This window comes from Amphibalanus amphitrite, unplaced genomic scaffold (assembly GCF_019059575.1).
Source record: "Amphibalanus amphitrite isolate SeventyFive unplaced genomic scaffold, NRLGWU_Aamphi_draft 000240F_arrow, whole genome shotgun sequence".
Taxonomy (NCBI): Eukaryota; Metazoa; Arthropoda; class Thecostraca; order Balanomorpha; family Balanidae; genus Amphibalanus; species Amphibalanus amphitrite.
The window spans coordinates 479,158-496,381 of NW_024881735.1; the positions used below are offsets into that span (position 1 = coordinate 479,158).

Sequence of the window (17,224 nt, forward strand, 5' to 3'; positions counted from 1 at the left end):
ATTGTAGTAAAATTGTCAATGTGACAATCCATGCATTATGCAACGATGTGATCATATTAAGTGTTCATAGTCATTCGTGATAGTCATTATTGGTCCAATACACAATGGCAAAGCTCTCAGTCTCAGCGTTTCTTCCTGTGGATGGCCAGCAGTGACTCAAAGCTTAGAAGTATTAGTTTCCTTCACAGGGCTGGGATAAAAAGTACTGAGGGTAATCTTCCACCAAGGAACTCTACTTTGACATGGTATGAGATGTAGGCACAGCCGCACAAGTAGGTAGGTGCTCAGTTCCTATAGTCAGTAGTTGTGTATGTTTAGTCGGGTTAGCTTAGATCAGATTGTTAGTTTTTTAATTTGCCAAATGTCCATAAAAATGTGACCTGAGCAATGAGCATACCTGAACCTGACTAACCTGACAGCTGACCTAACCTCAATCATCACACATATTTGCAGCCTACCCAAGACCTGCATGGCAGTAGCACCCAGTTATAGGTAGGTACTCACCCCAACTCTACCTGCTAACCTTCAACTTGCCAAAAGTTAGCTCACATTGCCAAGCTGTGTCCAGGGAAACAGTCAACTGAGGAACTGGCTCATTGGGTAGCTGGTGTGAGTCTGTGCATTTAAAGTGTTTCTTCTCTGAAACTGCTCTGCACTGCTGTATGTCATGTTAGATGCTCAGAAAATGTGGGAAATGATTACTAAGGTACTTTAGTGCTTTGTTAATGCTCGAGACATGAACAAGTAGATCCTGCAGGGTACAGCTATGAGTTAGGTGCTAGGTGAGTATGTTATGTGAATGTGCTGTTCCCTGTTTGACCGTAAGTATACAAACAAGCACAGGGTCACAGTTATATTCAATCTCCACATAAACATACAACAAAAACGGCCATATAGCCTAACTCCGAACACACCACAGATAACTTAAGCCTTTGAAGGCACAAAAATGTTTTGATTAACAGGACAGGTTTACAATATATCCTCTGTCCTTGGGGGATCTTGCTGCCAAGTTGAGGTATGATGACTGAACTTCAGGATTGATCAACCTTTTCTTAGCCAGTGCACTGCTTATATACGAGAAAGACCAAATGCTTGTTTGTTTTGATTTACAGGACATGTATACAATATATCCTCTGTCCTTGGGGGATCTTGCTGCCAAGTTGAGGTACGATGACTGAACTTCAGGATTGATCAACCTTTTCTTAGCCACTGCTTATAAACGTGAAAGACCAAATGCTTGTTTGTAAACTGCGTTGAAAATTTAATGATCCACCTTCAATTCTGACATGAAGGCACAAATGAAATAGTTCCCTCTCCTTTTGGAATACACAAAACAAAATATTTAATAAATTTTAGTGGATGGACAAGAAAAATTAGCATAGCAGCATAGCTTTCCCTCAAGTTAACTTCTGGCACTGTTGATGAATTATTACACCGACGTTTATTCGCTTCATATTTTGTAACAAACGCGCTAAAACTGCAATATAATAGCACTATATGCTTCTTGACAAAATACAATAGTATTAAAAATTAAGCCCTGATGGCATTCATTCTTGGTGGAAAAATAATTAAAAAATATTTTGTAGTAACTATTAAATTCCGGCCGAAAACAGTGCACGGTTTAAAAAAGAATCATTCCAATGACGGTCCATTCTTGCGGTCCTGAAATCGCCACTATTTCCGGCCTCTCCAACGCAACTCGTTGTCCAGACGTAAATATGCTTGGCGGGCAATGTATTTCGAGGTATGTTTATATTAGTATTTGAGGAAAAGTTGGTAGCGTTTAAAGGCTTCAAACGGTCATCATTTTCCTTTCTTTCTCCAGCAATAAACTCATGGAATTGAAGCTAGCAGGCTTTTTTCTGATACAAAAAATCAAAATCGTTTCTTTAGAAAAATTTAAAAAAAATGTTGTTGATTACTTACTGCTGTACAATCAGTATTTGCACATGCATCATATTCAACGTATTTGGCTCGCTTAGTACACATCTTATTTTCCGTTTCGTCGAGTTAAATGGATGGTGTAAGAGCAACATAAGAATACTTCAACTGTTGAGTGAATGGAGTCGTAAGAGCTAATCACACAATAAACCATGTCCGCTGTTAATGTCGGCGGTGATAACGACCTACCTAGCTGCCAGCCACCTCCCATAGACCCGCCGGTACCCCGCTGGGAGCCGCGGCTCTAGGCACGGCCGGTCGGACGACCGTCTCGGGCCGCGGCCCGCCGACCGAGCCCCTGTAACAAGAACCGAACAATGCGGACTGTGCCACTGCCTGCGTTACGCAACGTCTCCTGACGCCCACTGCCGGTCCCACCCCGGCAGGAGCGCGCAGGATTGCGTGCCAAATACCGGCGTCAGATTAGTCGCGTAGAGCGGAGTCGGGAGAGGGGCGACGGAATTGATGGGCGCCGTGCAGGGGTCGCGGCTGGAGGGGCAGCGGGTGACACCCGGCCGGTCCGCCCGGTCGGGGTCAAGGCTGCTCGGGCGCCGGGCGACACTTTCATCGGCCGGTCGGCGCCGGTGGGCCCGGGATGACACTCGCGGAAGCCGGGGGATTATCGCGGAAATGACAGCGCGGCATGATCATCGTGCCATTAGCTGAACAAGCTAACGGCCGTTATGGGTTAACTACATCATACTGGCTCACGTAGTACGTGAGCATCACATGACTGAGATCCCTACTGTTATTGTGGTTTAACCTTCGACCGTATTGGTATTTTTACTGCGGCTTACTTATGAGGAAGGGAGAGGGGATTCGATTTCCAGCCGTTCGGTTGATTAGACCATACGAGTACTCCCAGTCCCCTGCCATGACTGGAACTGGAGCATCGTGGGAAAGGCACGTGTTACTCGCGACTAGAGGAAGCTTAGGTATAACATCCAAGGTTATTGTCATAGTCTATTCGCTGAACCTTCCAGGTCAAGTCCGTGACCTCAATCTTCGGATATGCTATGACCCAAATCGATCTTTGGTCCATATAGAAATTCGAGCCTGCTTGACGTTCTTGAAGCGGGCTTTTAGTACTTTGGGGTTCTGATTTCGAATTTTGCCTTTGTTTGTTACACAATTATGTAAATTGTTAAGTACAGGTCTCGCGAGATTAAGCGGTAGGTTTTGCACTTTTACATTTCCGGTTATATCTCAGAAACTAATCGATCTACGATGAAGCCATTTTACACGATCATGGCCGGCTTGTTACCCAACAAGTCGATCGCATCTTCAACACTTAAAAGCTTAAGACGACGAAGATATAGCCTGAAGTACACTAAATTTTCTATGTGCAAAACCTACCGCTAAAACCCGCGAGACCTGTACCTATTTGTACATTTGTCTTAGGTCGAGCCACGTCAGGTCAAGTTGTAGGTGCTCTGTCGGTTATTCTTAGTAGGCATTTGCCACCAAAGATATATCTGCCACATGTTACGTTGGTTAACCCACGCCCGCCCGGACGGGAGTCTAAGCCAATTTTGCCGTGCATGGTGGGGGAGATTTAACCCGCGCCCCACTGGGGGGCTATTCATAGCTCCCCCTCCCGTTTTTCTGCAATAACTTCCAAACCGCTTGACGTATCGACGCGAAACTTTCAGTACCTTAGGCTGCACCAATTTGACACCTTGTGTCAAAATTTGAACTTCGTAACTATTATAGGTCGGCCGGAAATGACGTTAGAGTGACGTCATGTTCGGCCGATTTCGACGCAAAACATTGAACCACGGCAATCGCTCCCAAGAGCTCAGTTTTTAAGCTAGATTCAATTTCTTTGCATGAGAGGACTCAGAATAGACTGCGCTATCAAACTGCTGTCTCGGATTTTCGAAATTTTGAAAATTTGGAAAATTTAAAATCCAAAATTTATATTTTTACATTTTTTCAAAAAGTTTTTGACTTTTCGAAAAAACGGAATATATGTGATAGAACGCATTGTTATGACTAACTCTAGCAAGTTTAAGCTAAATATCTTCAAAAATGGCCAAGTTTTACGCATTATTGCAAAAAATTCACAATTATTAAGTTTTCAAACCAATTTTTTCAGCACGTATTTGACATTGTACGCCAATATAAATAGCACCATCGTGTTCCTGAGCTCAAATTGCATCCAATAGACACCTTTTGTGTTTAAAAATTTTAACTTCAAAATTTGACCTTTTTTGACCTGAAAGTGACCTGACCTAAGCTAAATTCGACTCAAAATGACCTCGAATGACACAGACGACATCAAATTCGAAATCTTTGGCCTAAATGGACCATAAAACATGTGTCACGTGACCGACGCATGATATAATATTTTCGTGGCCTGTGATGACCTGACCTTGACCTGAAAATCAAAGTACAAATTTGGTACCCTCAGGGTAACTAGAGCATCTGTTCCCGAGTGTGTGTTCCAAAAATGAGCCTGATCTGACTTGTAAGACGGCGGCCAGAGCCCAAAACGTGAACAAGCCAAAATGCTAATAATCTTTACTTTGACCTGACCTGTGACGTCATCGGTGACCTCGAGGTCAATGAAATTAGGTTTCGCTCGACGGTTTTTCCGGGGCGCGGAGCAAAGTAGAAGCTCCCACTTGGCCATAAGTTGTTTCCATTTGGACAACAAACGTTATTGATATTAAAATGTATCGTCATGCGTTTATCTCGGCCACTTTTCGGTTACATGAGCTACCAAAGAATACAATGGAATGTTTTCCACGAATCACGGTTCGTCCGAAGGTCATCTCAGGCTCAAAAGAAACGATATATACCATTCGAAAGCTGACGGTGAGCTGAATCCAAAAATGTAATTTTTATCAAAATCGATCGATGGCCTTTTTTGAAAATCGCGTTTTGGTAAAAACTTTATAATTTTTTATTGAACGGGCTGTCCCGGACATTCTTGAAAACATAACAATGTTTTTTCGAGTTCCAGTGAAAGCTGAACGCCAAAAGAACAATATTTAGCGAAGCAATATTTCCTAACATTAACATGCGTCTCCCACAGCCGACAATAAGGCGCAATCACACAGCTCAGTGTCACGATGGACCAAAGTCGGCCACACAGAAGCGTGAAATGACACTTATCGACTCGCAGTCCCGGCGCTCTCGGCCCGCCTGACCGTCCACGGCAAGGAGGTTCGGCTGTCGTTCTACTAAACGGGCGTCATATTTGTTAGTTTAACCCTATTCCTGGCGGGGGGGCCTCAGGAGCCCCCCCCCTGAGGTTTTTTGGTTATATCTCCCAAACGCGTTGAGCTAGGAAGCTCAAATTTTCTGACTTTTCCTAAAAGGCTTCTACGCAACATGTCTGAAAATTTTGAGTTGATCTGACCTCAGGTCAGGTCACCAGAGGCGGTTTGGTGACCCTACCTCAGAAAAGTTTGCAATCACGCCAGAGCTAGAGTTTTTGACCGATCAATTTCTTCTCTTCAGGGTTTAGTTAGGGTACCAGTATGTGCAATTTGTATATCTCGGAATTTTGATATCGGTGACCTAAGGTCAGGTCAATTTCGCGACCTCCCCATTATGTCAATGGGGGAAAAATCAACTCCCTGTTTTTACCACTAAAACGGGTCGGAATGGCCCCATATACCATACATGACTTCATATACGATCAACCTTCACTACCTTGAGGTCTGTTTTGCTGTTGGGCAGCCGTGAGGTCATGTGACGTCATCAAAGGTCACCAAAGGTTTTTGGCCAATAACTCCGTACAGGAACAAGATACAGACGCGTGGATGGTCTCATTGTGTTCAGCTCGTCAAGACGCATCGAATGATATACATGATGACCTCGAGGTCACGTGACCTGAGGTCAACCTTTGACCTTGACCTTTCGAGGTCAACATATATATCGTTCGATGCGGATTGACGAGAGGATCACGATGATCCCCTTAGTTTGTTCCTATCTTGACTAATTCGAAAGTTATTCGAGAAAAACTCTCTCCATATCTAGTGCCGCCATTTTGACTTTTTCGACCCCTGTGGCGTCATCTTTGACCTGACCTGAAAATGACCTTAGTAAAAATTGTAGATCTTGGCCGTGCATATCCGATGCCGTTTACCGCTTGTCGCTATCTTGCTTCGTTCTCGAGATCTCAGGGGGGGGGCCGAATCGGCCCCCCCCCCGCCAGTTTCTTGTCCCGGCGGAGCCCGCCAGGAATAGGGTTAACAATTCAAGTCGGTACTTGAGTTATTCAGGATACATGAGCAGAAGACTCATTGCTTGGTCATCTTCACATCATGCATTAATTTGCATTTGTTCATGTCTACTTTGCTCAATTGAGCTTGGTATCATGCCCATATAAGGAAAATTGGCCGCGCTGAAATGTCAGAGGTTGCACCGGCCTCAGCTCGGGTGGAGTGGGGGTAGCGCCCGGTGGGGCAGGGTAACTTTTGACCGGTCGCACGGCCGAGCAGCTGTCACCAGTACAGCCTCTGACAGTGAAACCCCGCTCACTTCCCCTGCGCGGGCACTGAGCGCAGCTGGATGGAACAAAACATGTATAAGAAAAATGTAAATTAAAGCAGGTTGTAAATCAAGCAGAACAATGAATTTTCTTCACAGGTATCCTGAATAACTTTAATAGCGATGTGGACAGTTAAACTGACAAATATGACATTTATTTAGTAGAACGAGAGCCGAACGTTCTTTCCGTGGCTGGTCAGGCGGGCCGAGAGCGCCGGGTCTGCGAGTTGATCAGGGCCATTTCACGCTTCTGTGTGGCCGACTTTGGTCCATCGTGACACTTGAGCTGTGTGATTGCGCCTTATTGTCGGCTGTGGGAGACGCATATTAATGTTAGGAAATATTGCTTCGCTAAATATTGTTCTTTTGGTGTTCAGCTTTCACTGGAACTCGAAAAACATGTTTATGTTTTCAAGAATGCCCGGGACAGCCCGTTGAATAAAAATTATAAAGTTTTTACAAAAACGCAATTTTCAAAGAAGGCCATCGATCGATTTTGATAAAAAACCAGTAAAACGCCTTTTGGGCGACCAACGGAGCGAGCGAGAGGATGGGCCTTGCACGTGCGAAATTGCGAGGGGGTACCTCCAACTAACTTGTGCATTGCACCCTACTAACCGGTCTTTAGCGATGTGCCAAATTTCAGCGCAATCGGCCTAGTCGTTCTCGAGATCTGGAAGCGGCACACTGCACGTGCGCACGTGCAAGCGGGGTCCAAACTGACTTTTGCACGGCACCCTACTAACTGGTCCCCAACCGTGTACCAAATTTGAGCGCAATCGGCCCAGCCGTTCTCGAGATCTGGGAGCGCCCCCTGCACGTGCGCACGTGCTGTAGCACCCCAACCTTAACACATGCAGATGAATTATCTGATGGAGACCTAACTGTGTACCGAGTTTCAATTCAATCGGCCCGACCGTTGTGCCGTTATTGAGGTTGCAATTTTTGGGGTTCTTAAAAAATGTCCAACTTTACCACGCGCCACGTGCGGTGGTTGGCAAGAACGCATGGTGGCCATCACACCACAGAACTTTTACGTCCAAGTGACATTCAGTAAAGAAGACCGCTTGTCAATCGGATGTCCCGTTCCTAAGATATTAGCTTTTGAAGAGCGTCCCCACGGCCGGCCGGCCGGCCGGCCGCTCATACTCAGGATTTTCCCTTAATTCAGTATGAGACTCCGCTCGCTTCGCTCGCTCCGTAATTATATTTTTGGATTCAGCTCACCGTCAGCTTTTGGATGGTATATACCGTTTCTTTTGAGCCTGAGATGACCTTCCGACGAACCGTGGAATGTCCTTGCATCGTTTATCTTCAGGTGGAGAGATGACAAAATAAACATCGATCCTCGTAACTCGTTTAAACTTTGTTACTATGAAAAGAAAATTACTCGTACATGAGGCAACTAGCCTGTTTCTTATATCAGGGCAAATAAATCGCCTGAGTCCGTTTTGCCCCGGGGGTTGGGCAAAGTGGCCAAAATGCACAGGGTTAAAGTTCTGCCAATATCTCCCATAGGCATGTGAACGCCTTTACATAGAACTGGAACGATCGGGAAATGAAAGGCGATTTGATAGGGGTCATGTTGACATAGGAATTTTTTCAAAGTTTGAAAATGAAGCAATGGCACAAAAGCCTTAGGGTGGCCGCTTTGCCCCGGTCTCCTAAATGTTCGCAGAGCTGCGATTTTGACATAACAACCGTGTTTGTTATGCCAATGCGCATCGAATGATATCATTTGGCGCAAAGAGCTGATGAATTTCATTCGAGGTATCAGTTCTTTTATTAGGGGAGATCCGTGTAAGACGCCCAGGGTCGGTAAGAGGCCCCATCGCTTTTTTTACCAAACCAATAATGTTATTTATTTTTTAATGTTCTTGTAAAGCAGAAGCCCTCTTGAAACAACAACTCACGAAACCTGAGGTATCAGGTGCGTCGCAGCGACTTTTGGTAAGCCTGTTTCTGTTTTTGCCCCTTTACTTGCTAGATATATGCATCTTTATCACCCTTATATATCTGAAAAAACAATGGCTATCAAATGCAATCTTTTCTCATCGAAATTGTCACATGTTAGCTTCAGAATAGACCATGTTCTGGTGCGCTGCAAATGTCTCATAAACCATAAATATTGTGGACGTTAAAACACTGTATTTTTTTTAAGAGGCCCTCCCTTCGAGGATGATAAAACGCCCCCCGATAAAAAACGCCCCCGATGCTAAAACGCCTGCACCTGCGGCAGGCGTGGCATTCTTTTTTCAAGGAGTTTGTTTTTGTTTCTTTTTTCTGTTTCTTTTCTTAGAGGTTATAGGTACAATTTTCGTTGGTCATCAGCGTTTGGTTGTGCTAGTTTTCGCATTGTTCGAGCGCTTTGGAAGTGTTATTGGTTTCGATAACACCGTATTTGCTTAGCTTTTCGAAATAAAAGGCCTTGCAGCTGTGTTCGCAAAGCTTCTTTTACAAGTCGACTTGACTTTTAAAACGCCCGAGGGGGGGGGGGCGTCTTACCATACCCATAGTGTAAGAGGCCCTTTTGCAACTTTTTCCAAAATGTTAAAGTTTACGGTTTGTGTACCCCCTAGATTCATTTTGAATGCAAATATGTATGGGAAAATGATGCAAGCTCACAGCGCATGCACACGTTAGCGCTTAAATATTATCAGTTGTCTAAAAATAGTAACTGAGCTTAAAGGGACCCTCCCACCTTCAAAAAAGTTAATGAATTGGCATGAAAATGATGTCGCTCGGTTCAGAAAGAGCAAAAACGAATATCTACCAAATTTCATCGAAAAATATTCACCGGTTTTCAAGATATTAGACTTTTACTTTTGTTTACTTTTTGGGATCTCCGCTGTTCCTAGCGACTTTATTTGAAAGTGCGGCATTTGTTGCGCGCAAAGCAGCATATACCACCGCGTGCTACAAAACGTTTTAGTCAAACATTTAACGGACGTTCGAAAGCCTGATGACGTCATCAGACTCCCGTAATGGTTAAGAGATAGGGACCACGCTGGTCCCACCCTGCAAGTAAAGGGAAGAAATTTCTTGAACACCATAAAGCTGCGGGGGTTGCGACCAGGATAAATGGTGGTTTCTGAGCCTGGCCGCAAACTTGGCTATCTCAACTCAAAACTAATGTTAAGGTGGGAGGGTCCCTTTAAGGGGGGGCCTCCTGCACCACTCTCCCCTATATCATGGACTAGCACGATCCGAACATCTATGGCGAAAATGTTCAAATGTTCCGGTTGATTTTGTGGTATAACCGATCCTCGGCGCGTTCCGATAGTTTGAGCGGCGCGCTGCACATGATTGACCTTCAATGACGGTCCGGCCGGTGCGACACCGACCGGCCATGTACTGCACCGACCGGCCGCTGCTCACCCCGACCGAAAGTAAAAGGGACCCGCTCGCACCCTGTACGCCAAAACTGCAGAGAAAGTATGTGTATAAAGGTTTGCGTGGAAGCGTCGCTGACATTCACGTGTGCACGCCGGTAGTGTGCACTGGCGTTTGGAGTCTGGCCGTGCACTGTGTGGAGGGTGGTGCTCACATCGGACCGTGAAAAAATAGTGGATCCTACTCACGGTAAGAAACGGAAGTCTTTTCAGTATAACGGAAAATTTCATTTCATTTCATTTTCTCGTTACGAGATGTCGCAAAGTATCGCATCTAGGGCCATGCTGATTTTTTAGTGCTGAATTTCACCGAGGGAGTACCTATAACGTGACTGCGTGCAAAAGGGCAACCATTGAATGATGTTACAGATTTAGGCGAACACGTAGGTAACCGAAACTATTGCACCCGAGTGGCTTCTAGAATTGTTGAAAGATCAACAGAGGTTTAATTTGTGACATGAAAGTAACCAAAATTTATAAGCTACGACAAAAATTTATATGTTATAATTTTACAGACGATAGTATTACATTAGAACTATCACCAAAAGCACCTCTTTTATTTTACTTGTTACTTACAGATCAAACAATAAGATACTTTGACATTGGGTACATTTTTTTATCGTCGCATATTTTAAAATTAATGTCCAAACATAGGTGCTAACATTTTTTTTTGCAAAAGGATTGTACGCAATACGTTAGGATAGATCAGCGAGAGGGGACGACAGAAACTAAAGAACACGTGCGGTCTACATCTCGGTGATTTCTCAAAAGTGATGCGCCCAAATTTTACGAATATATATTGGATCTATTGGATATATAAGTCGACATAAACTTGTTTCAGTAGCATTTATTTACTCGTGTACGGCATTTTTGTACGATAACGAAGTGTTACAAACGCATATCAATCAGGACTGGTGTCCTTGGCATTGTGTTATGTTCATTTGCTTTAATGTCGATGCTCTCAAAATCAGCTATACAGTCACGGGTTATGAAAGAATATCGAGAAGCCGTATCTAAAGACAAACCAGAGAAGTCGCCATACAGCAATCCACTTTTCATCGTTCTTGCTATTTTGTGTGCATTGCAGTGTACCTTCACCATTTGCGTTATTTCTGGATTGACATTTGGCTGGTTTAAATTAGTTTAAAGTAAGATGTGATTCTATGATTCACCTGGCAGTCATGCCCGTGCTATTCTGTCAGTTGTAGGAGTGTAATGCAATTTACCATCCTGAAGGCTTCTTTGCTTCAAGATGAAGATAATTAGAAGCCGTTCTGGTACGTTTCGTAATTCGTTTGACTAGATGAGACTAGCTGGTGTACTGATTTTTACCTTACCTACGTGTTTTAATTCGCTCAAGTTTCTTCTCCCTGAACTTTTTGGGGTCACTTTGGTTATGGCTTTCATATTTACATAGCGCGCCTTCGATGTGCTCAGTTTTAGTTTATCAGTACATCGCCCATTGTGGTTGGCAATGTATCTTTTAACGCTGTTCTTAACCAATCTGCTTAAAGTGAACTATTTTATGTGACCTTACGCCCTCCGTCTTGTGTTTCAGGACGGTATGAAGCTGCACGCTCTCATCTTTTTAGCAGGTAAGCGGCAGGAATGATACATTTTGACAATGGCATACGTTAAAATCATGGGTGGTCTTTTGTACCGTTAACACGTATTCTACATTAGTGTTAATTGGCTTACTATTCAAACATGTTTGATCATATATCAGCCTCTGTAGTAATGCTACATTTCATAGGCGGCGGAACGGAGAGGGCACCGGGGCACCGTGCCCCCTTTGATTTTGGCATTTTAACATTAGCCCTATGGGCGCTGCATGAAAAGAATGGGACCAAAAGTCGGCAGTGCCCCCCCCCCCTTAATTGAAGGTGTTTCGCCGCTACTGCTACATTTTATAACTGTGCTGTCGTAGTCGTTTCATTATCCTGACGAACGAACTGTTAGATGATAACAGAATTGGCCTTCAGAAATGAGTTGCCATTCTTTGTGAGCATGAAATAGTCAATTACTGAATCTCTCGTCACTGCGTTGCTCAAGTGCATTTTTTGTTGTATACGTGGTGTCTAATGATTTCGACCCCTTTGCAGGTGTGTTTCTGACCCATAGTGCCAGAGGCAAACCACAGGGCAACCAGCCGTTGGTGGCTCGCGGGTCGAACGTATACGGCGCCGGCGCCGGCTTCAACCCGGGGCCGTTCCCAGCCGTGCCGCAGGACCAGCCGAGCCCGGCGTTCCGCCAGGGGCGAGTGGAGCAGCCGGGGCTGCGGCAGCCCCAGCGGCCGGCGCCCGTGGCCCCCGCCCCGGCCCCCGCTCCGGCCCCCGCCCGCTCTCCGGTACAGACGCCGCAGCAGGTGCCTGACAACGGCATCAGCGATGCTCTGCTGCCGCCGGCCGGCCAGCCGACTCCGCTGGAGGAGATCGACCTACGGGTAACCGATCTCACGACCGGCAACCGTCCGGTGGTGGGCACCAGCAACGGCGGCAGCGTGCCCGCCGCCGCGTTCCGCCAGCAGCCGCCGCAGGTGGTCGGCAGCTCGGGCGCCGCGCGGCTGCCCAGTCTGGACAATGTGTTCGGCGGCGTGCCACCGTCACTGGAGTCACCCGGCGGCGGCGAGATCGGCGTCGGCGTGCTGAACAGAAACCCGGAGACGGTGGTCGGCTTCGAGCGGAACAGCGCGCAGGCAGGCGGAGAGGAGGAGGCAGTGCCACAGGCCCTCACTGCCGGCTTCCAGCCGCCGAGCTACCAGAGCCAGCAGTCCGGCAACGGGGGACGTGGGTTCCCGCAGCAGCGGCAACAGCAGCAGCAGCAGTCCGACAGCAGCAGCGGAGGCGGCGGCCAGCAGCCGGGCTCGGGTGTGGCGCGAGGCGGTAACACGTACGGCGCCGGCAACGAGCGGGAGGCACCGAAGACGCGGGTTTCCGGCGACCTGGACATCCAGCCGCAGCCGCCGCGCACCAAGGAGGAGGTGCTCTCGCAGGCGGCGCTGCCCGATGAGGAGCCACCCAGCCAGCCGACGGCCGGCGTGCGCGCGCTGCCGCCGCCGCAGCAGGACGACCAGGGCGAGGGCCACCACATGGGCGGCATCGAGTGGCTGCCCGAGTCGATCCCGGGCCAGCCGCTGATCGACTACCCCGTGCTCGTCAGGATCCCCGACTCGGGCTTCGACTGCGCCAACCAGGAGTACGACGGATTCTTCGCTGACACTTCCGAGGATGCCCGCTGCCAGGTAAACTGAATTAGCCTTGAATTTAAAGCGCATGTATCTTGTTTAGAATTTAAGGTGCACATAATTCAGCCATTGAAAGTTAATCAGCCCCATAATTTTTCACAAACGAACAATACAGGTATAAATTATATCTTTAAAAGTATTTACGTTTTTCTTGTGAGATATACCACAAAGGCGTCCACTCGTGCATGTGTTGTTAACATTCTTCCCAAACAAGCAGCTACTTTGACATTATTTTTGTAATACTCGTAGTCATTAGGTACTTCTGGTTTAGTTGCTTGATTTCTAGGATAAATGTCATGGTTGAGTTCTTATGTTTCCCATTTCGTTTTTATTCGTCGTAACTCGTAGAAATATGCGTCTGTGTACGTTTGAGATCGCATGGCATTTTTATCACTAACATACGGGCCATTTCCTCAGGCCTTCTGGGTGTGCCACAACAAGCAGCAGGACGGTTTCCTGTGTCCGAACGGCACTCTCTTCAACCAGCGTTACTTCACGTGCGACTGGTGGTTCAACGTCCGCTGCGACGAGTCGCCCGACTACTACGAGCTCAACAAGAACATCGGCGTGGTGGGCACGCGCATCGACACCCTGCCGGCCGGCGTGGTGGCCGCCGAGTCCAAAGTGCACCCCGTGAGTGTGCTGCCGGACCCCGGGTTCCCGCTGCAGAGCGCCGACGCCGACTTCTCCCAGCCGGAAGAGGCTGACGCGGTCAACGGCTTCCGCTAAGGGCGCCGCCGTGTGTCGGCGAAATGAGGCGCGGGGCGACCAGCGCGTGTGTCTTTCACGTAGCACTTAGTGCTCTGATCCTTGTTTTATTTTTGTTTTTATTTGTTTTAGTTGTGCATGTGTCTGAGTACCCTTGACGTGTTTGTTTTTGTTTTAGGTGTTCACGTTGTTGAGTGAGATGCTGCACTATCCTCGGGTTCCTCCTGTTCCACCTCACAACACGCTGAGAAAGAATTCCTCCAGTCCTTCCCGACCAGTCAAGCCTGCCGAAGATTTTAAAACTTCGGTGAAAATCATGGAAAACTTACAGGATCGTCAGGCTGCAAAACCTCAGCCTTTGGGTGTAGATAACTCAAAGTTGGCCCGGTCGAATTCACCTTGGTCTGTCGGCATGCTACCCCAGTTTAACATGAAGTTTCGCGACCGGGCTGTCAACTGGCGCTCAGGTGCCGCCGCTGGGAGAGGTGCCAGGTCCTTGCGCCGTCGGAGGCACCGCAAACGCTCCAAGAGACACAAATCTAGAGCGGCGCCGGACCCGCCTCCGGCCGCGCAGAATCCAGGTGCGCCCTCCCAGCCGGCCCAGTCCACTGGTCAGAGTGCTCAGTCTGGCACGCCAGAACCGTACATTGAGACCGTCCAGAAGATCGACCTGCCCATGACTGCGTCCGGTACTCCGAAACTGATGGACGATGTGACCGTGATGGAGAAGCAGGGAAACATCACGCTGTCCCAGTCGGAAAAGCAGATACCGCTAAACCTAGCTGCCATGCCCAAAGCAGGGGCTGGGGCGCCGGCGCCGGCGGGGCAGGCCACGGCAAACCAGGCTGCTGGTGGGCCCGCTGCCGCTCCGCAGCCCGCTCCGCCCACGACGCCCCCGCAGCCGCCGCCGGCTGCGCCCGGACCGGCCCCCGGTCAGCAGCCTCCGGCACAGGGCCAGTACCCGCCGCAGGGATACCCTGCGCCCGGGCAGGCGCCTCCTCCTCCCGTGCCGCCTCAGAGCCAGCCGGCTCCGGCGGGCGCGCCGCCGCCGGGCAGTCCTCCGGTACCGCCACAAGGCCCCCAGCAGCCTCAGGTACCAGCCACGGCGGCGCCTCAGCAGCAGTGGCAGCCGCCGGCCGGCCAGCCGCCGCAGATGAACCCCGCGCAGGGTCCGGTCCAGCCTCAGGACCAGCCGCCGCCTCCGCAGGCCGCCGCTGCCGCCGGTCCCGGCCAGACACAGACGTCCCCCAACGGAGACATCGTGGTCGATGAAGATGTCAAGGTCGATGAAGGTGATAACAAGCCTCCAGTGGAGAAAAAGCTTCATTTTCCACCTGATTCCAGCACTGCCCAATCGGGAAATCAAAACCAATCGCCCTCCAGTTCAGGTAACAATAGTAATAATGGAACAGATGGTGATGGAGTATCTATTGATGAAGATATTAAGGTAGACGAGGAGAACTCGGCTCATCCTGCGGAAGAGGAGCTGCGATATCCTCCCGGTGGAAAGCCAACTTTGGTGGAGGGTGCTGACCACGGTGCAGCCTCCCATTCCGGCACGACCTCACCCCCAAATGACTCACAAAATCCAGCTAATGTTAGAGATCCTTCGGCGTTGCATCATGATATGCCATCAGAAAATGCCACACCAGATGATACTAGCAAAACAAAAGCCCCACCCACGGACGGAAAAGAGCAGATTGGTGACAAAATTCAAATCACCTCTGAAACCGTCAGCAAGGTAGTTCAAAATCCCAAAGCGCAGCCAGTTCGGGATCCTTCGGGCTTGCAGCCGCCTAAGTCAGATTCAGTGCCTAGCATGCCACAAAAGAAGACTGATCAAAAGAGAGAAAGTATTCGCTCAAAGAAACGAACAAAGGATTTCCCAAGAGATTTGAGCAGCGCTAGCCGCAGTGGAGGAAAGCACTACCCTGAAGTGCGAATAATAGGAAACATGGAGCCACTACCGAAGGCTGGATTAGATTCAGCCGTTTCCAAAACTGTAAACGCTGTTGATGAAACATTAAGCCTTCAGCCGGTTACATCAGGACATAGTCGTACATTTGATGCAGGAACATTTTATCTCTCACCACAAAGCAAAAATAACTATCATGAAGGATCATCGAAAATTTCGCCGAACAATCCGATCGGAGTTAATTTGAAAATATTTGTAGATCAGAAGCCAGTGACGGTGGTGAACAGGAGTGCGTCGAACTATCCTGCCGCCAGTGGCTATCCTGTAGCGAGTGGTTATCCTGCAGCCGGTGGCTACCCAGCGTTCAGCGGCTATCCTGCATTCAGCGGCTATCCCGCAGCCAGCTACCCTGTGGCCGGCTATCCTGCACAGTATTCCGCGCCTGTGAAAAGCCGTCGAATGATCGAGGCTGAACAGCCAGAGAGCGTGGTAGACGCCTACGACTACGACATCAACGAGCTCCCTTCTTGGATGCAGAAGGTAGCCGCCGTCAAGCGTAGCGTCAGCTCCCAACACTCGTCTGCCGATGTATCCTCGCACGAGCTTCTGGGCCAGGGAGCGGCCGCGGAGACCGCTGGAGACCCCCTGCAGACGGCCTCACGTCCCGTTCGGAAGGCCGTCCATGTGCCTGACCCTCAATCAGCCGATGTTAAACGAGCACTGGCTGCACCTCGCGTCCAGAAGATATTTCAGAGTGCCCGAGAGGAGCTGATGAAGCTGCTCGGGGGTCCGCAGGAGACCCTGGACTCTGAGATAGACACACTGCTCGGAAAGCCGCAGTCTGACAAAGATAAACGAGAAAACGATATGAAGCTGCGGCTCGATTCGAGCAGCCTCACCTCGTATCCTGAGCTGGGCCTCGACCCGCTCTGAATGATCGCCGTGATCCCATGTTCTGCATGATCTGTATCAATTGTATTCTGCATGCATTGCCATTATCCAGCGAACATGCTACCATCCTTGCTCCTTTCCTCTTCCCGGCCTGCCAGTGCAAGCTCTCAGTAGGGGAACGCTTAGAGCCTTATAACCTAGCGTCAGTGTCTCACGTGTTTGTTGAGGTCTTTGTTATTGATCACTGATGTTACGACTGACAATTTTGTCTGCTGACATACTCAGACTTCTTGATGCATGCGTCAATTGTGTTGTTGAATAAAGCATTATAATGTTTGTTTTGTTAAGTCAATGAAAAGGTTAAAACGAAGGGTGAGGACATCAAGTTACGTGGAATGTTTTGGGGTTCCTTGTATTAGAACTGTCACATAGAATTACCTTATGTGTAAACAGGTTGTGATATGAAAAACCTGGGGGGGGGGGGGCAGATCTTCACTCCTTTTTCTGGATGAGGCTCAACTTCCCCACTAAAAACGTTTGGACGGGGAAAGAGCATTACGGCGCCTAACCTGCTTCGGTTATGAATTTCAGCCAACTTCAAGTGACCCCCCGTTGGCGGTGGTCACTTAA

At 48.4% G+C, this 17,224-nt stretch overlaps 1 protein-coding gene across 2 annotated transcripts; it reads left to right on the forward strand.

The window, feature by feature from the left end:
• The first annotated feature begins 9,913 nt into the window (after positions 1 to 9,913).
• On the forward strand, positions 9,914 to 16,930 carry LOC122386097 (nascent polypeptide-associated complex subunit alpha, muscle-specific form-like). Of its 2 annotated transcripts, none has more exons than XM_043374921.1 (5): positions 9,914 to 10,026; positions 11,395 to 11,431; positions 11,939 to 13,077; positions 13,498 to 13,713; positions 13,967 to 16,930. In XM_043374921.1, exons 2-5 carry the CDS (start codon positions 11,401 to 11,403, stop codon positions 16,634 to 16,636), a joined length of 4,056 nt encoding a protein of 1,351 aa, XP_043230856.1. In that variant the 5' UTR covers positions 9,914 to 10,026; positions 11,395 to 11,400; the 3' UTR covers positions 16,637 to 16,930. The 2 variants fall into 2 exon arrangements, with proteins under 2 accessions (XP_043230856.1, XP_043230855.1); XM_043374920.1 differs by lacking the exon at positions 9,914 to 10,026 and adding an exon at positions 10,623 to 11,113.
• The last annotated feature ends 294 nt before the right edge of the window (positions 16,931 to 17,224 follow it).